Source organism: Oryzias latipes, chromosome 13, assembly GCF_053564925.1.
Source record: "Oryzias latipes strain Hd-rR chromosome 13, Olatipes_Hd-rR_3.1".
Taxonomy (NCBI): Eukaryota; Metazoa; Chordata; class Actinopteri; order Beloniformes; family Adrianichthyidae; genus Oryzias; species Oryzias latipes.
In genome coordinates, this window is record NC_136249.1 from 4,436,613 (window position 1) to 4,464,608 (window position 27,996).

A 27,996-nucleotide genomic window follows, 5' to 3' on the forward strand; every position below is an offset into this window, starting at 1 on the left:
CTAAAGGTTTGAAAATTCATGCAGACTCGTGTGTGTCTTTTCATTTCCCAACAGCACATTTCATTTTTGGACGTCCTAAACCATCCGAATCTGCGAAGGCCGGATGAGACGGCAAGAGTAACTTCCAGTGAGTTATGTAATGCATTACAATTTGCAAAAAGTAATGCTGTGAGGTTATGAATTACATTTTAATACCAACTCATCTTTGATGTTTTCCAGTTCGGAAGTACGTTGCACACCACTGCCGAGAAAAGGCCTGAACAGTCAGAGGCTGCCGTGGGGCGATGAAGCTGTAGTGTTACAAATTCCTAGGGTACCCGAACGCAGCATGAAGTTGAGCGGCAGCGCTGACAGGAAGTTGTGTCTGCCATGTTCGGCTGCTTTGTTACAGAGCTGAGCTCCGGAGCTACGATGGAGCCGAGCTGGAGCTCGTTTTTATTCCAGGTGAGTTTCGCTGCCCGGGGCCAGCCTAACGCCACTTGCTCGTGCTTCCAGCTCCGTGGAGCCGGTCCGCGTGCGACCTGAGCTCGAGGCAGGCCAAGAAACAACGGAAACCCGCAGCAGGTCGCTGCTCCCTCCGCTCACGAGCCGAACACTCTGGGCTTTGTTCGTTCCCCCGGGCTGCTTGACGGACTGTGTGAACTTTGGGGCAGGTGAAGTTGTGGGTTGATGTTCCCCCGCGTGAACGTTACTCGTGTTCGCTGCTCCAGCATTATTGCTGCGCGTGAGCTTGGTTCTTATGAAAGGCGCTTCTGCCGCCACTGGAGGCTCTGCTAAGCTAATCGGCTAACGGGTTAGCCGAGCACGTCCCGCCTGCTGTGGAAGTGCCGGCGCGGCTGGAGCCTCCATTCAGGGATCCTAACTAGCAACAACAATTCTTTGCAGTCTTAATATGTCTAACCACACTCCCGTTCACGCCAACATAAGACAGAAAACGCTGGATAACAGCGGGAACAAACTTTTACAATACAACACTGACGCACACACCGATATAAAGATGCTAAGCGTTTATCGTGATGCTACCCGCAGGTTTGAGTGGAACCGGGTCATGTCTTTGTGATGGACTCGCAGCTCCGACCAATCAAAACCTTCCCTTTGTTCGTCTAAGTCCAGGTTTTGAGCAGTGCAATTGGGCGCAAACACTGTAGCGTGTCTTCATCGGTTAATGCCGTAGATAGTTCTGCCTGCACGGTCCCAGTCATTAGTCTTTTTAGTGCTGAAACTGGTCATAGTTTTATGGTGAAGTTTGATTTGTTAAAAAAAAACAACTAAAGAATAGGAAGTATTTAAAGTGATGTTTGGGGGAAACACGTGGTTAAACAGATGAGGATTGGGTACTAGATTAGAGAAGCAATAACATTCTCCTGGATTATGATACTTTTTACCTGAATTAACCAGTCTGAGATGATTCCAGCTTTATGACATGGCGCCTTATCCTGCTGGAAGTAGCCATCAGAAGATGGAACACTGTGGTCAGAAAGGGATGGACATGGTCAGCAACATCACTCAGGTAGGCTGTGGTGTTGGAACAAGTTCCGTTCGTACTAAATGGCCCAAGGTGTGTGTCAAGAAAATATCCCCCATGACACCACCACCTGCCTGAACCGTTGATACAAGGCAGGATGGATCCATGCTATCATGTTGTTGATGCCAGATTCTGACCCTACCATCCGAATGTAGCAGTAGAAAAGGAGACTCATCAGACCAGACAATGTTTTTCCAGTCTTCTAATGTCCAATTTTGGTGAGTCTGTGTGAGTTGTAGCCTCAGTTTCCTGTTGACACCCGGTGTGGTCTTCTGCCGCTATAGCCCATCTGCCTCAAGGTTGGATGTGTTGTGCGTTCAGAGATGCTCTTCTGCAGACCTCAGTTGGAACCAATGGTTCTTTGAGTCACCATTGCCTGTCTATCAGTTGGAACCAGTGTGACCATTGTCCTCAGACCTCTGGCATCAACAAGGCATTTCCGCCCACAGAACTTCTGCTCACTGGATATTTTCTCCTTTATGGACCATTCTCTGTTAACTCTACAGATGGTTGTGGGTGAAAATCCCAGTAGTTCAGCAGTTTCTGAAATCTAGCTTTTCTGACACCAACAACCATGTCACGTTCAAAGTCTCTTCAATCACCTTTTTTCCCTATTCTGATGGTCTGTTTGACCTGCAGCAGATCATCGTGACCATTTCTTCATAAATGCATTGAGGTGCTGCCATTTGATTGGCTGATTAGAAATTTGTGTGAAAAAGAAGTTGGATAGGTGTGCCACTGAGTTTATATCCCAATATTCTTCTGTTATCACACAGTAAGAAGCCACACAACGTTTTATGACATCCAGTAGTTTACAGGAAGAAATCAGAAGCTGCGTTTACATGGACAAAAGTAACCTGAATGAACGCCTGATGAGGAAAAATGTGTCATGTAAACACGGGGCGTTCGGAATACTCTGCCCCGATCAGAATCATTTGGATCAAAACTTCTTTCCGATCAAGATAGGTGGGTTATGCCGATTGTTGATCCGACCGCAGTGCATGTAAACAGTTTATTCCGATCGTGTGTCACTACTGCTCTGGTTTTACGTCATGCATAGACGGTGCGGTGCTTCAGAGAAAGCTTTGGAACAGGACCGACCGGCTGCTCCGCGCGAGTGAACCGTGTCTGTGAGCAGAGCAGCCGGACTTTTAGCTTTGTGTTTGCAGACGGGGGTGCTTTGTCTCTGGGTGAGTTGCTGGACTCAGGAGAACCGTGTCTCCCGGTAGAACTATGTCTCCGAGCAGAGCTCGGACCGCCAGCTCACACAGCGGCTTTGGGGCGGTGTGTGAGCTTTTCAAAGCTGAAATGTCGCTCAGTCCTTAGAAACGGTTCAAACAATCAACATGAATTTGTGTTTCCAGTCGTGTTCCGACAAAATAAAGGCTGATGTTATTCCCACATTTACGTGCAGCCAAGCTGCAGATTGCTGCAAATCCTGCATGCATTTTCTGTTCATCCAAGGCTAAATGTTGTTAAATGTTGTTAGCACGTGTTAGCCTTAGCCAGCTCCGTTCTGCCAAAAAAAAGCACTAACCACACGGATTAAAAATAAAATGATGAGCGAACAGGCGCTTCATAATAACTATAACAATAATAAAAGCATCTTTAGAAGATCGTTCCTTATATTATATTAAACAAGCCGAGCTGCCACATACATATGTATGTGGCAGCTCGGCTTGTTTACAGTGGAACTCATTTCCTCTTCCGGTATCTTATAGAGTACTGCGCATGTCCAAATGATTTATTCCGACCGAAAGTGTGGCGCATGCAAAAGTTTGTTATAATCGGAAAAAGTTTTTCTGGGCCCAGTTGAATTCTAATCCGATCTTTGATCTGATCAAGATAATTTGCACATGGAACCGCGGCTATAGTTTCTAAGGCATTTTGATATATGGTGTTGATGGCTTGTAATGTCATACACACCCTCTAGCTTAGTGTCTAAAGGTGGTTTGGTAACAGCCACTTCAAATCAAAACACTAACCACAGACACTTTTTAACTCTTTATAATATAAGAGTAAATAGTCATATCCATTAGTAGTGGTTGAAAATGAACCATCTTGCCAACTATCCATCTAACTACTTTGAAAACAAACCTCTGGTCAAAGTGGTTTGTTCTTTAGAGATTTCCTGCATGTATATTCATAATATCATGTGTAATAAAAAAACATTTACACAAAGACATCTATGTTTGCAACAAACCTCAAAAAACCTCCGGAGGTTTTCTTTGTTTGATTCTGAAAATCTATTTTGCGATTGGCTCAGACAAAAAGGGTTTTGTGACATCACAGACCCACAGCAGAATTGCCCATCCCGACCTCCACCTGGTCATAGATCTCACTGCATTCATTGATACTGATCAGTTGTAAGAAAAATTCATAAATATAATCTTAATGATTTGGGTGCTTAAATGTTTTTTTATACTCATGTATTATTTTAATTGTTTAATAGAATGGAACAGTGCGTATAAATTAATAGGCAAACAAGTGCTGTATATATACCAGATTTAGTACAATGCTTATTTCGTTCTGTAGTTTCATGTTAAAACAAGAACAGAAAAGAAGTTCTAACTTCTGAAGATTTTTTTTGTGTTCTCCAAACACTGGAGCCTGTGAATGAAAAATATTCTGAGCAGACCTCATGACCTTCTTAGGTTTTACTCCTTTACTATGTAAGAGAATTGGACTGAATGACTCCTCCCCTTCAAGAAGCCAAAATCCCATAGACTCCTATAGAGAAATAAACAACTATTACTCAGTCATTCTATTGGTCAGAATAACTAATGTTGCTCTGATACATTTTTAACCCTCCTGTTATGTTACAGGTCAAATTGACCCGTTTTAAAGTTTGAACATCTAGGAAAAATAGTTAAAAGTATTTTTTCAGCATGAAACTTCTTCTGCTTGCCTTAATTAGTGTAATCAACATATATTATGAAAATGGTTCATCTCACATATATGCAACCCCCCCCCCCCCCCCTGCATGTTAATATCACATAGATGATGTTCGGGTCAATTTGACCCGGCAGTCAAACTGAAGGTACAAGGATGTCTTATTATTATTAGTTTTCCTTTTATTTGCAGCTGTGAGACATATTTCAACCCAATCACACACATAGACACACACATACAAACAAACACACACACACAGGTGCATAGTTGTTATGATTTTTGACAGGAACCATTTATGTTCTCGCGGGAAAACTCAACCCACATTCAGTGGACACTCAACAGGGGAGGGGAAAAACAAATAAAAGATTCTCTGCATGGGAGTCCTTCCAACATTACACAGGCAGACCTTTAGAAAATGAGCAGCAGAAGCAGAACAATGGCAGTCCAGGAGGCTCTGGAAGTCATCACTGATCATGATCAGAAGAAGACTATCTTGAGCTAAATTCTGATTCTAATGATTCTGATTTTGAACCAGATGAGGGAATTGTTATTCTTGTTCCTCCAAGCAAGACATTCATATCAAAAAATGGTGAAGTACACTGGTCTTCATCCCCAAATATGCGTCAGACAAACCTGTCTTCAGAAAACCTAAAAAAGACAGCGCCAAGACCCACTAGGATGGCAGTGACTCATGTGACCATGTCAATTCATCCAATCTAATTCAATTCAATTCCATTTTATTTGTATAGCCCAAATTCACAACAACTGTCGTTTCGATTGGCTTTGTATCGGTAATTGAAAAAGTAAAACATAAAATCAAAAGGATCATGAATACATAGATTTCAATAGGAAAACTAAATTGAACTATCTAAACAAACTAAACTAAACTGTCATCCCTGCCCTTAGACCCCCCTTCGCAGTTAGGAAAAACTCCTAATAAAAAAACGGATTCCGGAAAAAACTAAGAAACCTCAGGAGTGTACACATGAAGGAGGGATCCTCCACCAGGACGGATAGGCGATTTACCAGAACTCATAGAGAAGAATTAACTTATCTAACGCTATAACTACATATTTAAAGTCCAGCAGACGAGCTTCATCCAGATGGAGTTTGGGGGGACGGCAGGGGGCAACAGGATCTAGGTCAAGACAAGCATGACCTGTGCGAAATGTGCAAAATTAATTTGCACAAAGCACAGTGTGTTGACTGGTCACTCTTGTGCTGTGTAGATGTACAGACACACACACACAAGTTCATATTGCGATTACTTGTCTGTTGCATTGTGATTTTGTTTTTTTCTGGTTCACAGTGCATGTAAAACAAAATTTCAATATTATGTTTCAATGTCATTTAAAACTATTGTATTTTAAATGTTAGTCTTTCAAAAGTAATACAGTAGTGAAAAATAAAAAAAAAGTTAGAACATGTATATTTTTAAGAAAAATGAGTGAATTATCAAATAATTGAACCACTACCTGTTAGAGGTAAGGAACGCCATTTCACTAATTTTTTGAAAGAATAATTGGTAATGGAGTTAGTGATGATATATTCACACTGCTTGTTAGGATTTTCTGGGTTTCAGACATTTTTTAATTAATAAAACATGCAGCGCGTCAAATTGACCCAGGAACATCATCTCTGTTCCTCACAAATGAACATAACAGGAGGGTTAACATGTTATTGATTATTTAATATTTCTTTATCCAAGTTTTAAACTGACCAATCAGATGCCTCAATAAAAGAATGTGGTGCCCACTGGCCCCCAGCTGCACCGTTGAAATTTTTTTGATAAATAGATTATCCAGAGTCCACTTTTAGTTGGAGGGCTATGGACTTCCAACAAGCTCACTCTTGATTGGTGACAGTAGTTGCCATAGCAACGCGAACTCAGACCAACTTCGACCAATCGCTGTTTACTAACCTTGGCTGGCTCCAAAGTCGTTTTGTGGAAAAATGTCGACTGCATTCATTTCGTCAAAGCCAGAAGTAATCGTTTTCTGTGGGTGACATAACACCTTTTGTCAGTCCAGTTTTCTTACACAGTCAATGCTATCACTGCTGGTTTTCGTAGAACTGTCTTGAACACAGACTCACATGGCTTTTTTTTTTTTTTTTGCAGCAGACCAATGAGGCATTGCATCATCAGCATCAAGTATCTGGAAACAGTCTCCTGCCTCTGCTAAATGCAGGCACAGAACCACCAGATCAGAAACCAGTTCTGCCAATCCTTCTGGACCAGAAACCCCCAGTCAGTGCTGCGGATCTTTTGAAAGAAAACGTTGCCAGTGGGACAGGAGGAGATGGGGTTGGAGGGGGCAGTGGTACAGGAGCAACTTTGGTTGCTGTGGTAAAAAAGGAGCCGAAGTCAAAGACGCCCTTCATCTGTGGTTACTGTGGTAAAGCTTTTAGAGACAGCTACCACCTGCGGCGGCACGAGTCCTGCCACACGGGCATCAAAATGGTTTCCCGGCCTAAGAAGATTCAGATGGCGCCCACCATGGTGCCACTTATATCCACTGTCACCCGTGAGAACAATGGAAACCCTACCTATGTCACTACGGTGGCAGGCATCTTGACCACAGCCACCACATCCATGGGGAGCGGTGTCATGAGCGCTGCACAGCAGCAAACCGCCCCCAAGAAGCCCCCAAAGCCAGTAAAAAAGAACCATGGCTGCGACATGTGCGGTAAGGCCTTCAGAGACGTCTATCACCTAAACCGCCACAAACTGTCCCACTCGGACGAGAAGCCCTTTGAGTGTCCCATCTGCCATCAGAGGTTTAAAAGGAAGGACCGTATGACCTACCACGTCCGCTCCCATGATGGCGGTGTGCACAAGCCATACATCTGCTCTGTTTGCGGAAAAGGCTTCTCCAGGTACCAAAGACACAGTTCAACAACAAAGTTTTCACAAGTACACAAGTAGCCATTAGGTACAAAGATCAATAAAATTTCACCTAAATGGTCTTATACTCAAATACTGAACGGCTATGAGGAAGAGATTGACTTGGTTGTTTATGTTGCCCACTTTTGCAAAACCAGGCTGCACAGTGGCGCAGTGGTTAGCGCTCTTGACTCACAGCAAAAAGGCCCCTGGTTCAAGTCTCGGATGGGGGACCTGAAACAGAACATCAATTTTTGTGTGGAGTTTGCATGTTCTCCCCGTGCATGTGTGGGCCTCCGGCTTCCTCTCACTGTCCAAAAAAAACACCATGCTTCATAGGTTAATTGGTTACTCTAAATTGTCCATGGGTGTGAATGTGAGAGTGCATGGGTGTGGGATTGTGGCCCTGCGACAGACTGGCGACCTGTCCAGGGTGTCCCATGCCTTCGCTCGCAAGTGGCCAGGATAGGCTCCGGCAGCCCCGTGACCCAGAGAGGGAGCAAACTCATTAGAAGATGAATGAATGACTTTTGCAAAACCATTTTTTAATTGCATTGAAAGTAACATAAACATAATTGAAGTGTATGGAATTGGCAGCATGATGGCTGTTAGCTCAGTTGATTGAGTTTGATTCCTAGACTGTGCAATGAGCTTCATCCAGTGTAGGTTCTTGGGCAATACCCTTCACGCTACTGCCTAAGTATGTAGCCACAAAGTGGCCCAATTCTGGGTCTCCCTGTGCTGGTCCCCAGCCCAGTTAAAATACAGGGTCGTGTCAGGAAGGACATCAGGCATAAAAATCTCTCTGCCAAACTTGTTGTGTGAATCAGTGAGAGCTGTGGTGATCCCCCGAAGGGAAACAACAACATAGAAATGTATGGAATCGGTAATAAATATTCTTTCTCTACGTTTGTCTGTCTAAAGACAAACATGATTGATCATCTTACTGTTTTTTGTTGCTAAAAATTTAAGGCTAGTCTAACAGGAAATAAGAAATCACTTTAGCCACAATCTTAGAGGCATCTCCATTTTTTTATTAGCTTCACAGCTGAGTTTGGTTTATGAAGCCATGTTGTGGGCTGTTCAGCATCATAAACTGCCATAGATCCATTCTGTAAACCTGAATGGTTTCCTTATTTCTTTCCATTTGCTGACTATACATTTACCAGAACAATTATGAAACAAAATTTTTTTTTTAAGTGAAGAGGTTATGTATCTGTGACTTTAATCACAAATGTCAAGTTGCTAAATAAATGCATGAATGAACCACTCCATAAACTTTCATTTAGACAAAAGGTTTTAAGAAAACAGCCCTGGTCTTTTTAACAGGTGAATATTGTCATTAACAGAAAGTTACCATGAAAAGCTCACAATGCTTGAGCCTAACTGGAGCTGCAACACATTTCATTTTACATATGCCATTTACTGTAACTGGACAGAAAAGTGAGTCTCTTTAGTCCATCATAGTTTGTTCAGAGAGGCTCGCGGATGAATGCAAAATGAAATGAGGCGTGTAAGTATTTAGACCATAGCAGGTCTGTCAGTGTGTTCCCCAACTCGGTGTTCGTTTAAGTGTGTTTTGATCTGTGTTGTTAAATAATTATTATGGTTCTTGTGTCTCCTTGCAGGCCTGACCACCTGAGCTGTCACGTCAAACACGTCCACTCGTCAGAGAGGCCCTTCAAGTGCCAAGTCACGGTAAGATCCAGAGCACAGTTTCTTCTGTGCTGCCTGCTTTCTACCACCTTCTTCTTCTTCACCATTTGCGGCCCTTTCTGTGATGTTAACTTTATTTTGTATTAGTGGAGCAGTGAAGACAAAAGTCTGCCTCAGACTATAAACCTGCTATACGTAAAAAAGCTTTGAAAGAAGACTGTAAGTTTTCTGCCTTTTACTTTTGCTGGATGCGGGTGGGGTTTACATTTCCCATAAATACAGTATTCAGCTCATAAAAAGAAAATTGTCTGCTAGATTTGCTCTAAAATAAGACTTTTCCCTTGTTTTATTCATGTTTAAAATTATTTGTATCGTGTTGATTTATATCTTTAATAAGGATAAAAAGAAACCTGACTCAAACTAAACAATCTCACAACTTTGTTTTCTGTATAACTTTTCTCTTTATGGTTGATTTTAAATTTGAAATAGGAAGGAGACCCACAGTGCAGCAACATTTTCTGATCAGTGTTCATACTGTTGACAAACATTTGTCAACACGCTTTTATGTGTTTATTGTAGAATCATGACAAGTGAATGTTGTAAAGCTGGGAGAGAATAACACACTAGGCAGAACCACAGGTTTTTTCTGTGGCACTTATGTCTCTTATACATCTGTGGAAGAATTTTTAAAGTGCAATTGTCAGGTCTGCAATTGATGATCATCACAGTTTCAAATCAATTCAATTTTATTTGTATAGCCCAAAATCACAACAACAGTCATCTTAATGGTAAAATGGTAAATGGTAAATGGCGTATACTTATATAGCGCCTTTCTTCCTACAAGGACAAAGCGCTTTACAGTCACAGACCCATTCACCCAGTCACACACACATTCACACACACAGTCACACACTGGTGGCTGCTCCGCTGCCAAACACAGGCGCCCGCCTACCACCAGAGGCAAGGTGGGGTTCAGTGTCTTGCCCAAGGACGCTTCGACTCATGGGCGTGCAAGGCGGGAATCGAACCTGCAGCCTTACGATCATGGGACGACCGCCCTACCGCTGCACCACGGCCGCCCCATGGGCTTCGTACCGGTAATTGTAAAGTAAACATAAGATCAAAAGGATCATGAATACATAGAATTCAATAGGAAAATTCTAAACTGAACTAACTAAACACACTATACTAAACTGGGCATCCCTGTCCTTATATCCTCCTTTGTGGTAAGAAAAATTCTGGGGAAAAAAGAACAAACCTCAGGGGTACCCACATGAAGAAGGGATCTTCCCCCAGGACGGACAGGCAATGTACCAGAACTCTTAGAAAAGATTTAACTTATCTAACTCTACAACGACATATTTAAAATAGTCCAGCAGATGAGCTTTATCCAGGTGGAGTTGGGGGACAGCTGGGGGCCCAAGACGAGCCAGAGGCAGGATCCACAGCCAAGTGTAGGAACACTAGTAGAGACGAGGTACACGGTCATGTAGAGGAGCACGGACGAGCCAAATGGAATCTGGAAGCACTCCCACTTCCCTGGAGGGGAGTGGTAAAGAGGGACAGTACATGAATTGCACTTCACCAAATAGAGGCATGGAGAACTAAATAAATAATGATCAATAATAGAATAATAATAATGAATTTTATTTATTTGGCGCCTTTCTAGACACCCAAGGTCGCCTTACAGATAAAAAAACAATTGAATACAATTAAAAGAAAGAAGCATTAGTTCGAAACAAAACAATAGAATCATAAATTAATTAGGGTGGATATGCTTGTCTAAAGAGGTGGGTTTTGAGATTTTTAGCAAACTGCGGGAGTGAGTCCATGTTCCGTAGACCTGAGGGAAGTGAGTTCCAAAGCTGAGGGGCAGAGCGGCTGAATGCTTTGCCCCCCATGGTGATGAGCCGAGCGGTGGGTGTAACAAGCTGGAGTGAGGAGGCAGACCTAAGGGAGCGGGTGGGAATGGCAACATGGATAAGGTCAGACAGAAATGGAGGGGCGATGTTATGGAGGGCTTTGAAGGTCAAAATAAGGATTTTATAATTAATCCAAAGAAGCACAGTGAAGCTTCTGTAGGATGGGTGTGATATGCATAGTGGAGGGGGTTTGTGTTATGTTCCGGGCAGCAGAGTTTTGAAGCAGTTGTAGTTTGTGAATAGTTTTGTAAGGGAGTCCAGATAAAAGGTAGTCGCAGTAGTCCAGACGGGAGGTAATGAGACTGTGGACTAGAATAGTTGTGGAGTGGGGGCTGAGTAAGGGTTGGAGATGGCGGATGTTTTGAAGGTGGAAATAGGCGGTCCAGGTGGTGTTATTTATGTGGGCAGTAAAGAGAGACTGCTGTTGAGGATGACACCCAGACTCTTAACTTGTGGGGAGGAAAGGATGGAGCAGTTATCAAAGGAAATGGAGATGTTAGGGAGTTTAATTAGGGTGGTCTTTGTTCTTATGATGAGTAGTTCAGTTTTATTACTATTTAATTTTAGGAAGTTTGCAGTGAACCAGGATTTTATTTCAAGAAGGCATTTGGAGAGGGAGGAAGGTGGAAGAGTGGAGTCAGGCTTGGAGGAGAGGTAGAGCTGGGTATCATCTGCATAGCAGTGAAAGTCGATGTTGTGTTTATGGAAGATATAACCAAGGGGGAGAAGGTAAATGATGAATAGCAGGGGCCCTAGGACAGAGCCTTGGGGCACACTTGTGGTAATTGGAACTGTGGGAGAGGTGAATGACTTTAATTGGATGAATTGTGTGCAGCCTGAAAGATAGGACTGGAACCAGCTGAGGGATAAATCAGTGATGCCAATGGTTGAAAGTCTTTCCAGTAGGATGGGGTGAGAGATTGTATCAAAGGCCGCAGTCAGATCGAGTAGAAGGAGGATGGAAGCTAAATCAGAGTCAGCAGCGAGAAGAAGGTCGTTGGTAATTTTAAGGAGGGCTGTTTCTGTACTGTGGAATTGACTGAAGCCAGACTGGAGTTGTTCATGTAAATTATTGGAAGAGAGGTGGGTGTGGAGTTGAGAGGCAACATTTTTGTCAAGGATTTTTGCAATGAGTGGAACATTAGAGATTGGGTGGTAGTTATTGAGATTGGTGGGATCAGAACTTGTCTTTTTCAGTATGGGTGTGACAGCTGCGGTTTCGAGAGCAGGAGGAACAGTTCCAGTCTTAAGGGAGGCATAAATTATGCTAATAAAGAGGGGAGAGTAGCCTTGACCAGAGCAGTGAGAATTAGGTCAAGTTGGCAAAAGGAGGTTTTGGATTTTTTAATTAGTTCAGTGATTTGCTCAACTGATGGTAGATGAAATGATGAGAATAGCCGATGTGGGGAGAGAAGAGCTGGTGCCGTTACATTTTGACTTGAATTGGATTGAAGTTGTTGGTGAATGTCATGGATTTTTGAAGAGAAGTAAGACGCTAGGGCAGGGGTGCTCACAGCTTTTTGGCGTATGAGCTACTTTTGAATCGACAATGTCTTGAAGATCTACCTATATATATATATATATATATATATATATATATATATATATATATATATATATATATATATATATATATATATATATATATATATATATATATATATATATAAAGTACTATTTGTAAATGTTTGTTAGTTATGTTTATTAGTAACATTATTGTTTATGTACTGATGATTAAAAACTACACAGTAAGATTACACAAAGACAGAAAGCAGCAACCATCGTATTTCATGCTCTGCTGTAAACCGTGCAATGGGGGGAGCATCATGGCTTTTCAAAGGCGCTGCTGGCTCTGTATGAAGCACGCGCCACGTAAAAAACAGGTTCCTAAATGAGCTCGCATTTATCAGGCGAGAACTGCAGAGCTGATAGCAGGAGGAGACACGCGGGGCGGCTTCAAAAAACACTCCGATGGCGCGGAGCGGTCTTTTGCCGGGAACTTGACGCGGGGCAGTGAGCAACTCTCTTATGACAGAGAGTTCGCGCTCAGTGTTTTTAAACACACGTCTGCAGCGACGTATGCATCAGAGGATGTCCGATTGGCCGTTCTGCATGTCAATCAAGTCCCGTACTTCTCGGTGAGGATTTTGATTGGCTGGTGGATTTTTAAGAAGTATTTTTTTTTTTATTTTTTTTTTTATCTTCTCTGTCCCGCGATCTACCCTAATGTCCTTGACGATCGACTGGTCGATCGCGATAGACGTAATGAGCACCCCTGCGCTAGGGTGTTACAGAAATCAGAGGACGACAAATGAGGAGGAAGTGAATTCTGGCAGGTTGTTGTACGTAAAGGAAATGGATCTAATATTTAATAAGCTGTGGACGCAAAGTCTCTAGTGCCTGTTGGGGCGGTAACCCCCGATCCTGGTGGTCGACACTGGAAATATGGGATGCCGTCAAGCTGAAGAAAGAGTCCTACCAGGTCTGGCTGACTTGTGGGACTCCAAAGGGGCCTGACAGGTATTGGCAGTCTAAGCAAGCTGTGGCCCGGAATGTTGCGCAGGCAAAAACTCGGTCCTGGAAGGAGTTCGGTGAGGCAATGGAGAAGGACTATCAGTTGGCCTTGAAGACATTCTGGCAAACTGTCCGGCGCCTCAGAAGGGGAAAGCAGTTCTCTACAGCCAACCGTTTTCAGTACAGGTGGGGAGCTGTTGACTTTAACTGGGGACATTGTCGGGTGGTGGAAGGAATACTTTGAGGATCTCCTCAATCCCACTGACACGCCTTCTTTTGAGGAAGCAGAGAATGAGGATTTTCGGGTGAGGCTATCTATCACCCAAGCTGAAGTCACTAAGGTAGTCATTGAGCTCCTCAGTGGCAAGGCTCTGAGAGTGGACTAAGTCCGCCCTGAGTACCTCAAATTTCTGGATGCTGTTGGAGTGTCTTGGGTTACACATCTCTGCAGCATAATGTGGCAGTCAGGAACTGTTCCACTGGACTGGCAGACAGGGGTGGTAGTTCCCCTTTTTTAGAAAGGGGGACCGGAGGGTGTGTTCCAACTACCAGGGAATCACACTCCTCAGCCTCCCTGGGAAAGTCTATGCCAGAGTACAGGAGGGGAGAGTCCGTCTAATAGTCGAACCTCAGATCCAGGAACAACAACAGTGCGAGTTCTGTTAGGGTGCTGGAGGGTTCGTGGAAGTTCGCTCATCCAGTCCATATGTGTTTTGTGAATTTGGAGAAGGTTTCCGCCATGGTATCCTGGGAAGGGTGCTCTGGGAGCTTGGTTCGCATTGCTGGCAGTAAGTCAGACCTGTTCCTGGTGCATGTTGGACTGGGGCAGGGCTGCCCTTTATCACTGGTTCTGTTCATAGTTTTTATGGACAAAATTTCTAGGCGCAGCCAGGGGCCAGAGGGGGTCTGGTTTGGGGACCACAGGATTTCCTCTCTGCTCTTTGCAGATGATGTCCTGTTGACTTCATCAAGCCGGGACCTGCAGCTTGCATTGGGGCGGTCTGCGGCTGGAATGAATGGTCAGCACAGCTAAATCTGAGGCCATGGTTCTTGACCGTAGAAAGGTAGATTGCCATCTCTTAGTGGGTGGAGTGTCCCTGCCCCAGGTGGAAGAGTTTAAATATCTTGGGGTCTTGTTCACGATTGAGGGAAGACAAGAGCATGAGATTGACAGGCGGATCGGAGCAGCATCCGCAGTTATGCGGTAGCTGTATCAGTCCATTGTGAAGAGAGAGCTGAGCCAAAAAGCAAAGCTTGCCTATGGTCATTGGATATGGGTCATGACCGAAAGAATGAGGTCCCAAATACAAGCAGCTGAAATGAGCTTCCTCCATAGGGTTGCTTGGTGCTCCCTTGGAGATGCGGTGAGTAGGTTTATCACCCTCGGATTGCTCGGAGTAGAACCACTTCTCCTCCACATCGAAAGGACCCAGTTGAGGTGGCTCTAGTCCGGATACCTCCTGGACGCCTCCCTGAGGAGGTGTTCTGGGCATGTCTCACTGGAGCGGAGGCCCCGGGGAAGACCCAGGACACGTTGGAGAGACTACATCTCTTGGCTGGCCTGGGAATGCCCCGGGGTCCCCCCAGAGGAGCTGGAGGAAGTGGCCAGGGTGAGGGAAGTGTGGGCGTCTTTGCTTAGACTGCTGCCCCCGTGACCCGGATAAGCGGCAGAAGATGGATGGATAGTCCATCCACAATCTTCCTCTAAAGAGACCTGAAAATTGTTTCCATGTCCTCATGCTTATAATAAAACAATGTTGACTTACTAAAAGACGTAGTATTTCCTTATTTTTGAAACCAGTGCTGAAGTAACCTCTTACAATGCGCTCTCTCATACTAAAACACAATATGGGTTCTTTTTTGTTGTCTATATTTTCCTTAGACTTTTGCCTAATAAATATATTGAAATTTGTAAATTCTCAACAAATAACTTATAAAATTATACTTATAAATGTATTCTCATAACCCTTAAAAATTATTTCTTCATAATTTTACTACTTTGTTGTTGTAGCATTGCGACTTTTTCTCACACATTTTTTTCATATAAATTTTTTTTTTCATATAATTTTGCCCCCCACCCCACCACCATTCAGGCTTCTGAACCGTTTTAAAGTACTGGAGAAGCTACATTAAGCAATGTTGAAAATAAACAGCATTTTACTTCCTCAATACAAACTTATTGGTTAAGACACATTCATTCTTTGTTTTTTTCTTATACTGAAAATTGTGAAAATCAGACAACGTTGACTGTTCCCTTTCAATTTTTTTAGTTACCAAAATAAAAGCACTATGAATTTGCTTTGGTAAAAGCATCTTATTTATGAGATACAGTTGCAGTGCTCAACATTGTGATCATTAAGTAAACTGAATTTGACCATTTTATTACGATGGAAGACATTTAAATAAAGGTTGTTTTTTCAAAGTCATATTAAAGAAAAAAAAAAGGAAAATATGTTTCAGTAAAATAACGGGGTACGTATCGTATCGCCAGCCTCTTGCCATTACACAAACCAATTGCATTAGTCTTTGTATCTGGGTGAAGTTCTGAGTTTATGCAGGTCTTAGCTCAGTGGATGTGGATACTTGGATGTGTGTCAGTGACCTGTTCTGTGTATTACAGGGGTCTGAGCTCTGTAATAGCTAACAGTCCTGAAAGTGCAGTGATCCTTAAAACAATCAAAGTACATTTCTAAATGTATCTTAAGATTTTTACCCATCTTAAGATAGTTCATTCACAAGAATATCAGCTGTTTCTGTGCTCTGTCAGCAGAGGGAGCTGCAGGTCCCTAACCCCAGCACTCCTTGCCCCTCTGGATCTGTCGTATTTAAACTGTTGTCAGGGCTCCAGAGCAGGCTTTTTAAAAAAAGATTTGAGCCAAGGTACACTTTTTCCCTGACAAAACTCACAAGGTATGATGTTGTTTGCCTTTTTCTATAATATTGAGGCATAAAAAGCTGCAAGTTCCAGCTGTCTTTTCTAAAAGTTGAGACAGTTTTCAGTAATAATTTTCAACTATAATAGTTAAAAATTTGCCCAGAAAGTTGTTTTTCTTCCAGTTTAAATTTTTATTTTATTTTACTTCACAAAAATAAATAAATCTGTTCTTCCTGAACATAGATTTTAAAAAAATATTTTTGTTCGTGCTAGAGCAACTGTAGTTTTTGAACAGATATATAATCACAACATGCTCGATACATTTTAGACAAAAAAGGCCAACATTATATTCATGTTTATAAGTTTATTTGTAACTACACAAAAAATGAACACACTGAAGTTTTATTAGTTTTGGTTTTTCCAATTCACTGGAATCTCTAAGTCATTTGTTCTCCAACACAAACCTTTAAGGAGAAATAAACTGTTTTCATAATTTCATCAAGAAGATTTACAAGATTTAGAATAACAGATGTTTGTGTTTGTTCAGTTTCATGACAGTTAACAACAGCGCAGTAAAATATGCTGTCACACAAGCCCAATGAATCATGGGAGATGTAGTGAAAAACAGTGGTGTGGAGGCCAAACAAACTCAATTCTCAGAGCTTCCTTTTTTATTTACTTTTTACACGCTCTGACACTGGATCTTACGGAAAGATACTTGGAGTAATCCGTACAGATCACTAGCCACACTTCGCCACACGTTTGCAGCGGTTGAACAGCTCCACAAAGAAGTCAGTAAACTCCTCTGTTTGAAACCGGGGCCTTTTTTGATAAACACGGAGCTTATGTTTCTTGTGATGGTAAATGTTCTTTGGATCAGTGAAAATGAATCATTTCCAACAGCACACCTGACTGGCACATTAGTTGAAAAACACTGCTTTAGAGTATACATGTGACCTAATTTCTCAATAGTGCAACCGATACAAATATTGGGTCACATCATTGTGCCAATTCATTTGAGATAAAACAAACATCTCTGCTACTCTGAAAGTACCTTATTTTCACGACGAAAAGGCGTATTTAAAAGCAGTAAATTTTCTCCAAAATGTAGGGTGCGCCCTGTGGTGCGGTGCGCCTAATGTGTTGTTGCGTGACTTCTGTAAAGAGGACGTAGGAGAGGACAGCACGAGAATGTGTGGACGTGAAGGGAGACACCTCCCGAATAGTACAATAGTGCAAGTTTGTGCAAAACATCGTTTTGGAAACCCTTAAAATGCAAAGAGACACGCTTAAACTGTAAGCTATAAGCTACGCGGGACATAGGAATCAAGCAGCTGCGAGAAAATTCAAGATGAAAGAATTCATGGTTCGCTAGAAGAGGAAGCTTAAAATCGAACTCTGACAGTCGAGAAGACACGGCTGAGTGTCTGCAGAAACAAGGCAAGGTGGCTCGAGTCGGTTTTCCAACTCGAGCCACCTCGCCTTGTTTCTTGCGATGGATTAACGATCAGAGAACAGCTGGGAGAAGAGTCGCTACAGTCACCATTCGACCGAAGGCAGTAACACTCACTGTAACACTGTTCGAGCTTTCGCAAAAGCCGGCATCATTCATGAGGAGCCGCACGGTTACAAGACAGACTCTGAAAATGACAAAAGGGAACCTTTCGTGTTTAATAGAAATTCAGCCCAGCTGTTCATTTCAGATACCGAAGATGAGGACTTTGATGGAATTTTGGATGCTGATTGATGACTGAAAAAAAAAAAAAAGAATCGCAACCAACTTGGTTTTGCTCCCGCTGCCTTTTAAAAACACACACTAGCATGCATGTTTTACTGGTATGTTTTAACGTGCCCGCGCCTTAAAACCCGGTGCGCCTTTTGTATGTGTGAAATACAGAAAAAGCACCCATAACTGAAACTGGGCCCTAAAATCCAATGCGCCCTATGGTCGTGAAAATACGGTATCTCTGTGGTCTGCGGTTCACCAACAAACACATTTGCTCACATTTAACACGAACAATATGAACATAGAAATTTTGTTTCATTTCAGACTAAGGCTGTCGAATTATTGTGTTAATCGCAATTAATTACTTACAAACAAATTACCAAAATAAATTTTTTAAATTGCAAATCAAATTGTCATGTTCTTGAATACTTGCATGAATGTTTTATTTGAACTCAACTGAAAACGCCTCTTAAATGCCCCTCAAGGCACTCGTGTGTCCCTGTAATTCAGTCAATGCTGTGATTTCGTCAATGTGTGACTTTGTAGGTCTTAACATAATTATCTATCTATTACCTATCTATGTATTGGATAAAGCCAGACGAGGTGTTCATTTTCATGAATTATGACTGTAAAAGTATTATTTGAGCTTCATCATCCACTTAATAATCTTCAAATGGACACGCCATGCTGCTTCACCTCTCTGAAAACAAACTAACCTTCATCTAAACCTGCTCCAGACCAGGTTATGTTCAGAGCACAAGGTGCTATGGCAACTTAACAAACCCTGATACATACCTCCATTTCTGGAACCGAAAGCTGAGGTTATCCGCTTCCTCACCCTTAAACTTACCAAGGTAACTCATTAAACCTGCTTTCTGGAACAGGGCCCAGGCCCGCTCAAAGCATACAGTTGATCCCAAGGGTAAACAAAGGACTTGCATTTCTATGGATTACACCCTGTACCAAAGAGTACCAGAAGTAACAGTAAAAGTGAAAAAAAGAGCCTGAAGCACACAAAATCCATGCCCTTGACAGTGGTGGTGTATAGACCGAGCAAGAGAAAAAAACAAGAGTCAGTACTAAAAAACAAATAAAAACCATTTACAACTGGAGCTGCTGCAACAGGCAGCTGCCTCTCAGTAGTGTCAACCTGGTTTTACATGGAAAAACAGACAATGGAGCAAAAGAATGAGCTGCAAAATGTTGCAAACTGTAAAATGTGACGACCACCACCACCCTGTAAAAAGCATGCAGTCTGTTATAATTATTCAAGGTACAATCTCTTTTGTGTTTTGAATGAAAAAACAATGTAAGAATAAAATATACTTGTAGATTTGTGTTTTGCTAGACTAAGTCTTGACAAACTCAAGTGATTTACATAAATTTACATACAAATATACATGAATATATGTAAAATACTACTGCAACATTAAAACATGGATGCTTCTATGCTAAATTCATAAAAGGTTTACTCAGTTGAGCTCCAATTCTGCTGAGTTGGCTTTCTTGGATAACACCAGCAAGGGTCTCGGGTTCGGGGTCAACAACAAATCAACCAACCTAATGCAGGTTAATATTTCCGTGTTTTTTTCCTACTCACATGGGGATGGTCACACAAGCGCGCAGGAGTAATTATTGCTGTATTTGTCGTCTGTTACATTAAGAACTGATTGTTTTACTGTGGTTACAGCAGAGAGCAATGGAAAAAGGCATATAGTTTAGTAAACTTTAGGGACGCATTTTGGGGCTGGGGGTGTATGTATGTATGTTTTCTGTGGTGTATACATGTGGAAGAGGGTGCACTCCTTTCCCTTTCAGCCGCAAATGAACAGCAATATAAGAACCAAAAAAGATTCTTAAATGTTATGCACACCAGTGTAAAACGTTAGTCTAGAACCCTGATTGTGATGAAGGTGAGTGCAAGTTTGATGAAGACCATCACTGTTCTCTGATAGGCATGTACGTCAGCCTTTGCTACTAAAGACCGCCTGCGCTCCCACATGATCCGACATGAAGGCAAAGTGACGTGCACCATCTGCGGCAAAATGCTGAGTGCTGCCTACATCACAAGTCACCTGAAGACACACGGCCAAGCCAGCTTCAACAACCCCTGCAACAACAAAGGTCTGTTCTTCCACATTCAAAGACATCAACCCCGACCACACCTACATCTGGTTAATGCTGTGAAGAGGTCTTCTCAGTGTCGCCACTGCTGGAGAACTTTGTTTCCTGCTGCGTGGCTAAACGAAAAAAACTTTAATCAACACACACCTGTTTGTTAAAAACAAAATCATATACCGTTACACACACAGTGCTCTGTCGTTTAGAACTCATGATGGGTGAAATCCACAGAGTAGTATTGTATATGTTTTAAGACTGTAATAGTCTACACAAGACCCTGTAAACCAGGGGTCGGCAGCCTTTACCACTCAAAGAGCCAATTGGATCAGTTTCCCACAGAAAGGAAAGCACAGGGAGCCGCAACACTAGGGGTGTTAAAAAAATGGTTTTGCCGACATATTGCGATAGTTCATTAGGAGATGCTTGTATTAATTGAAAATGATGTTAGGATATTTATTTCATTATTTAGGAGCGTGATGTTTCTTTTGATCTTTTGTCCATTTTCCCACAACCTTGAATAGACTTTTCTGTCTTTGTGGCGGGGTCTATACCCCTCCCCGCCTCTCTACCTGTTCACATCCTGTGCAGCTCCAAGTTGTTTTCCAAAGTTGTTTTGTGCAACCCCCCCCCCCAGCGTGTTCTACAGACAGCGCAACATATGGTCATCATAGCAGCAAATTGACAGGATAGTAGGGGGCCCCAACGCAAATGTAATTAATTTTATGCGGAAATGGGTGGCTTTAGTCTAGGTAAAAAAACTGCTTTTTTTGGGGCGCTCGTATCCCCTACGAGATCCCCACTGACTGTCTTTTTTGAAGAACTTTCCATCCCATAACAGACTCTGGTCGGCGTTCACAACTGCAGACTCACCCCCTCTGCATGAGCACGCTGCTCTCCTTCTTCTGCCCGCTCGCACTACCCGACGGTGTTAAAGGCACCACGACAATCTTAGAACATGATAGTTATTTTACAAAACCTTAGGCAGGGGTGTCAAACTCCAGGCCTTGAGGGCCGACCTCCTGCTGGTTTTTCAGCTGTTGATTACCTGGATCAGGTGGGTTTAGCCAATAAGGAGCTTCAATGGCAGGTTGGTTAGAAAATATGTAGGACACCGGCCCTTGAGGCATGGAGCTTGATACCTGTGCCTTAGAGAGCCGCAGCACAAGGAGCCGCAGGTTGCCGACCCCTGCTGTATACAGTTTTCTCCGACAGACATGAACATTTTCACACTTTTCTTTCTTGGTTAGACTCTCAAAGTTCAAACATTAATAGAAAATGAATGAAACCAAAGATCTGATGGAGGTTAAAGATTTGTCACTTTGACAAGCTGAAAGCATTCTGTACAGGAGACACAGTACAGAGGACATTGATTGACGGTGGTCTATAGCTGATCAGGATGTAGAACACGGTGTTAAAAAAAAACCGTGCAGAATTGCAATGAATAAAACTGCCAAACAGTGAGACTGCAAAAGGAGGACCACAGTATAGCGAGGGGTTACTAGAATCCCATCAGTTATCACACAACTGAGTGTGACAACTGTTCTCCACATTGAACCTATCCCCTGGGTTTAAGCTACATTTGTTTTTGTGCTCAGGGAACCCATTTGAAGGTTTGAAACTCCAATCCAACTTTTAATGGTGGTTCGGTAATTAGGTACCATTTTTTTAATGGTGTGACCCAACCTAGTGCTAAAAAATATCTTATCCGCTGTTTCCCATTTTTCATGGTAGCTGTGTTTTTGATTAATGTTTTGGGAAAAATCAACTTGAAAAAACACTAAACTGTTCCTCCACCTTAAATTAAAACCTAGAGTCTTTGTGACAAAATTCAGGATCCCAAAGTCCAGCAAGCATGACCTTTTTTCTTGGATGAAAGTGGATCAAGACCTCTCTGTTTCCTTCAATTCTTCAGGCCTCAGAAACAAAGGATTGATCCACTGTAATGAAAATGTGACTTCAGGATGAACCCAAGAAGGAATTATTCCTCCAGCCCCAGCTCTTTGGGAAGACTTGACAGCTTGTCAGTGAGCACTCTTGATTTGTCTGCAACAAGACCGTTATCTAACTCCTCTGCGATCTACAAGGTTTTGAGAAAGAAGCCAGAAAGCCTCATCTGTCCTGAAAAAGCAATGAAGACTTTTAATTGTTCTGAAATTTGAAAGTGTCCAGCTTTCCTGCACAATCGCTGCCAATGTCCAAATGTTCAGATGTTGATGGGGGTGTCAGCGCCGCTGCCCTGTTCTCATGTAACCACATATGTGTCTGTATTTCTGAATAGGCATAGGTGACTGGCAGTGGAACCATTCAGGGCCACACAAAGGTAATCCTGTAGCTTGTAGCAGAAACCTGTCATGACTGATTACAACCTTGGGTAGACGAAGTGGCCAGTTTTTTCTGTTTGTTTTGTGTCTCACTAACCAGCAGCCCTTTTCAAAGTCCCAGTCCAGCCCTCATATGACTTTACATTTCTTCTCCAAGGATTCAGACTGCATTGCTCTAAGGCAGGTGTGCTCATTATGTCGATCACGATCGACCGGCAGATCTTCAAGGACATGAGGGAAGATCCGGCCAGCAAAGATAAATAACCAAAGAAATATATATTTCTAAAAAATCAATCAGCGAATCAAAATCCTCTCCAAGAAGTACGTGACTTGATTGACATGCAGAACGGCCAATCGAACATCCTTGATACATACGTCACTGCACATGTGTGTTTGAATACACCAAGCGCAAATTCTGTCTGTAATCAGAAAGTTGCTACTTACCCCGCGACACGTCAAGTCCCCGGTAGAAGACCACTCCGGCCATCTGGAGTGTTTATTGAGGCCCGGATCGCCCCGCGTGCCTCCGCATGAATCCGAGCCCACTAAGACAACAGTGTTTTCTTGTAGCACACGCTTCTGGAGCCAGAGTCTACTCATGGAGCCGGCCGCGCTTTAGAAATACCATGCCTCCCCCCATTGCACGGTTTACAGCAGAGCATTAAATGTGATAGTCGCTGGTTCCTGTTTTTGTAATAAAATGCCTCATCTGTTAATACTAAACTATCTACTCACAAAGATTTGTGTACTCTTACTGTGAAGTGTTTGTTTATGTACCGGTACATATATATAATTCAATCTTATGCACTAATAGTTCAAATGTTAATTAAATTTAAATTCATCTGCATTAGTGCACATGTCAAAAAAATGTGGGCACCCCTGCTTTAAGGCCTTTAAGCTTATTGTTAAGCTCCTCCATCATGCTCTATCAGGAAACATTTAGTTTTGGTTTCATTGAACAACTATTTCTAGTGAAGTTAGACCAAGTGTTGTCAGGAGAACTTGGATGTGAAGATGGAGGTATGAGTTGCTCCTTAATGCTGACAGAAGCAACTTTTGAAGTTGTTAGACTGGTGAGGAATCTCTTCAGACCAGACATCTAGGCTTCTGTAGCTCAGGTGTACTCATTTGACTGAAGGGATAGTGGTACCTTTCCTGACTACTGCCATCTCATGTCAAACTGTCCTTGGACATGACACCGAACCTTTTGAGGGTTTGATTTAGGCAGGTTTGGTTAACGGTGTGTGCAAATGTGTTGTGTGAGAGAATGGGTCGATGAGAAGCTGTATATGTCCTCTTTCAGTTTCAGTAGGTGGAATTTACCATTTATGCCCTTCAGTTTAGACCCTTAGGGTGTCCCAGGTTGGAGGTCCTGACAAGTTTACTCTCTTGCTTCTTTCTCGTTTTCTGATTGGCTGGACCCGTCAGATCAGGGTTATCAACTGGAAGCAGCTTAAAAACAAGCAGAACTGGGCCTTTAAGACCTGGTTGTGTCCAGCCTTGGTTCAAGAGCAGAGCTAGAACTACATACCAAGAATGTATAAAAGAATGGACATGAATGGAAAGCCTGTATCATAGTGACCTTATACATTTCTCAGAAGCTCCAGCAGCTGCTGATGATTTGGTTCTGGTGCTGAATCAGAGCCTGGGTGGGTCAGAATGAGAGATGGTCTGACTGTGTGCCTCCTTGGAATCAACGCACAAAGAAATGAAGGCTGGAAGTTTGCTTCAGAAACGGTTGTTAGGTTCCCCAGAACTGGTCCTTGTAGCTTTTAGTACTGCTCATGTTTATCAAAGGTTAAATTTCATGAAGCAGGATCAGTAGATGATTTAAACTTTTAACAAACTGGACCACAGTACTGAATGCACACTACCTCACTGCTTTTAGATTAACTTGAATCAGGCTTTGTTTGTCCCAACATATGCCAGCTTGAAATTATTTTTCCCCAAGTAAAAAAATGAATATTTTGCAGCTGGGAATAAATTGAAAACCATTTGACTTCAGCCCAAACCCTATAAATTGGCAGAGCTTCAGTAATCATCTGGCATGTTCTAGTTTAGTAGTGTGCATCCAACCTTTATCTTAAACACAAATGAACATGTCTTTTTTCCTGTGAGACTGTTTAGAATGAAAGTTTTGAATGAGACAACTAGCGGTTAGTCTACTGATCCTGCTTTTTGAATTTACCCCTCAGGTGAGTTGACGGTAGGAGAGATTTTAAATAACTCCTTCCAAGTCCTAATTGACAACTCTCATAAAGGTAGGTTCCTCCAACAACATTCACGTATGTATTCATGATGCATTGACACTTTCAGTCGCACAACAGGAAGCTGAAGGGCGGTACATTTCTCCTGGTTTGGAGGTGCACTACATTCCTTGGAACCTGTTCTACAGACTTGCTTGTTTCTGTTTCGTTCTTCTAACACAGATGCCGGAAACGTGCAAAGCAGTTCAGCGGCGACGACACCAGCCACAGAATCGGCCGCCACCACTTCGGCGGGAAACCGCAATGTTAACACCAGCAACGCCGTCACCATTACAACGCAGATGAACATTGCCACCAACACGGTCAACATAACTTCTCCAGTCAACCTTCAGCATCCGGTTAGCATAACCGGCCCAGTCAACCTTGCGTCTATCCCAACGACGGCGCACATGAATATCGCACATCCAGTTGCCATCAGCACGGCCATGCCCATGAATATCACAGGGCCGCTCAACATTGCCATGCGGTCCATGGAAAGCATGCCTTTTCTGTCCCAGGTGCTGCCGTCGTCTCCTCCTTGGTAGACTGATATGAACTTGTGTTGTTAGTCCTTTTGTAACTGCCTTGAAAGCTGGAGGGGGCCATCAAATTGAGTGGAAATATTCTCAAGATGAGTTGATGGTAAAAAGCCTAAAGGCGAGAAATAGTGTAATACAGCCACATAGACAGTATTGAAAAATAGTTTTTTGGCAAATATGATTTTAGTTAGTATTTTTAGAAGATGAATGTTTCAAATGTCCCAAAAAACAAATGCGTTTTTTCAGTCCCTCTTGATAGAGGTAGGGGGGCACAGACATGGCATGTCCTCACAGCATGATGAGATGTGCTCTTCTACAAAAAAAAAAAGGTTTCACCCAAGGTGAAGCTTTTGCAGGAGAGTCTTTGTCACCAAACACTCCTCTGTTTCTGCCGGGATGCTAAAGTTAGGTTGAACTTGAAGAATCCTGTTTTGGTTTAGCCTACAAACAACTTGAAAAGCAAAGGTACTTCCCCATGCGAGTCCCTTCTTGAGTCTGATCACTTTCTAAACTTTGAGCCCACACAACGGTTTGATCCTTGGTCAGGGGGGCTTCATGGTCAGTTTCTTCAGAGGTGTTTTGGTACATGGTGGGTTTTATTTTATTTTGAAGGGTTCCTAACAAGGTCAATGAAAAAAAGGTCTCAATGTTTTCTCTTTCTCATCCAGCATTCTGTCTTTTTGAAACCAGCTGGCTCCATTTTCTTAGGGCCCAATAAAGTCCGTTTGTCCAGCTGTGCCCTGTTGAACCCCGTCTCTATAGCTCTTCACTGCTGTTTCTGTCTTGGAGCTTCTCTCAGTTTTTCAGCCAGGGCTCCTAGATCAAAATGAAGACTGAGAGCCTCAGATCTGTCTTTAGTTTAGGACATTCAACACAGCAAACCAGTGTGAAAACAAGCTATTGCAAGGCAAATAAGAACAGCATAGAAACATCTTTCCACTCCAAGTCTGGTCAGAGTAAAGCAGATTCATTTTAACTGTTCGCTGGAAAAGTTTGACACAGGAGCAGTTTACCTCAGTTTTTGTGTCTTTGGTTAGCTTCATGCAGGCACAAAGATCAAGTCTGTGTCTTTGGAAGTTGCTGACAAACACTTTGTATTAAATGCAAAACACTATTTTGCTGCTGTTGATTTGTGACAGATATAATCCTCCCTTTTAATTATAGATTAGGATTGATCAGAGCAGCTGAACAGTGCAGGCCAAAACAGAAATGAACTGAAGCTCCAAAGATCCCCTCTGCTAGCATTCTTCATCCTGAAAGCTGGATGTGGAAGGAGTGTAACAGTCAAACTCACCACGAGCTGCACATGTTCCACTTTTATTTAGATTTAGAAATGCACAAAATAATTCTTAAATTCAAGTTGGATCTTTGGAAAAATGATCAACTCATTTTGAAAACAGCAACCGTAAGAGTGAAAGTACCTTAGTCCCCATCTTCCTCTTCCTTGCATTTTAGACTCTTGAGGATCATTGCTCGTAAATGTCCAGAAGTCAGGGTCTTGTTTATGTGCTTCTGGTGACTTCCAGTCTTGCTTCCTGTCTTTTCTCTAACATCTCACAGCTGGTTCACAGCTCACTTTCTGCATAGCATGTCTGTAGCTCCCCCAGTCTTATCCTTTGACCTCTCTTTTACTTTTTTATGCCAAACAAAATACCCAACGTTGGTCTACTGTGACCCTATTCACACACTGAAGTTTCATCTACAATGCAGATGACTTCCTTTTAGTTTTGTGGGAGCAATCCAGATGAAGAAACGGCTTGAATGAAGAGACCGCATCAGGCCGTCCTGTTGTATGTCTGCAGACACCAGATAGGGAGTTACTGATCACTGAAGTCTATCTGGGTTTGGAGCTCCCACTTCTGGTCTCAGTCTATAGAGGGACAGAGCCAACAACATGGTCATCTATGCTAAACATGACGCCCTGAGGGCCGGTCACTGCGTGCCCACAGGCTTCATGGTTCTGGGCTTGTTGGAGTAGCAGCAAACAGGCTTTGTTCAGACACACTACCGGTAACCATGACAGCAGGAGCAGTGCCGTCACTCTTTCTCATGGCTGTCAGCTGTAAGGAAAACACTAAACCCTAGAACTACGTGACATTTGAGCCTGCATGATCTTTGTTTTACCTCCAACCAAATGTGAAGAAATGCCGCCTGATGAGCAAAAACCAACCAAGAGTGTAGTTAATGTGAATTTCAGAGGGGCAAATGAATGTATATGTCTGTACAAAGCATTTAGTTCAGAAGACATACTACTTATGTCAAACATGTAAGAAAAAAACCCTTTTTATAAATCATTTTGTATTAGAACATTAACAATTGTCCTTTTTGTAAATATGAAGGTTAGGCATTCTGATTAGCAGACAGAGGGACATTCCTACGGTTTTATAAATGTGCATGTTTTGGAGAGCGGTGTGAGCGTGTCAGACGTGCCTTCTTTTTGGCCCGTCTCAGTAGAAGCGCTGCATGATGGAGGACTGCCGAGAGCAAAGGTGGTGCTGCTGTTTGGAAAGCCCTCACCTGATTAGGACAGGTGTGCGCCACTCGGGCTCCTCCCACTGTGCTGGCTCCGCCTGTGTCCACCTGCTCAGCCCCTTTAAGTGCCTCCGTGAGCTTCAGAGGAGTCTGGGGGGGGGGGGGGGGGGGGGGGGATTCGTGCCAAATCATAGTATGTGAGGACAAAGACATTTTTTTTGGTGTTTTTTTATTTTTTCTTGTTTCCATTCTTTAAACATTAAACTTGGAAAAAGTAACATTTGTGTGGAGTGTCATGTGTGT

The 27,996-nt window shown here is 42.7% G+C and overlaps 1 protein-coding gene across 15 annotated transcripts; it reads left to right on the forward strand.

Annotated features, from left to right (window-relative positions):
- The first annotated feature begins 9 nt into the window (after window positions 1-9).
- On the forward strand, window positions 10-27,971 carry LOC101161913 (vascular endothelial zinc finger 1). 15 transcript variants are annotated; one of them, XM_078929965.1, is made up of 8 exons: window positions 18-131; window positions 220-444; window positions 6,537-7,294; window positions 8,930-8,999; window positions 19,950-20,118; window positions 22,394-22,435; window positions 24,632-24,697; window positions 24,866-27,971. In XM_078929965.1, exons 2-8 carry the CDS (start codon window positions 370-372, stop codon window positions 25,225-25,227), a joined length of 1,542 nt encoding a protein of 513 aa, XP_078786091.1. In that variant the 5' UTR covers window positions 18-131; window positions 220-369; the 3' UTR covers window positions 25,228-27,971. The 15 variants fall into 15 exon arrangements, with proteins under 15 accessions (XP_078786097.1, XP_078786091.1, XP_078786094.1 ...); XM_023961486.2 differs by lacking the exon at window positions 18-131 and adding an exon at window positions 1,415-1,510 and having other exon boundaries at window positions 277-444; XM_078929963.1 differs by lacking the exon at window positions 18-131 and adding an exon at window positions 1,415-1,510 and having other exon boundaries at window positions 277-444; window positions 6,540-7,294.
- The last annotated feature ends 25 nt before the right edge of the window (window positions 27,972-27,996 follow it).

Excerpts from the sequence above, each read along its gene's own strand:
- LOC101161913 (XM_023961486.2), top strand. The coding sequence starts at position 370 with ATGTTCGGCTGCTTTGTTACAGAGCTGAGCTCCGGAGCTACGATGGAG. Across the intron at positions 1,511-6,536 it reads TGGTCAGCAACATCACTCAG|CAGACCAATGAGGCATTGCA; the intron begins GTAGGCTGTGGT and ends TTTTTTTTGCAG. Across the intron at positions 22,436-24,631 it reads CCATTCAGGGCCACACAAAG|GTGAGTTGACGGTAGGAGAG; the intron begins GTAATCCTGTAG and ends TTTACCCCTCAG.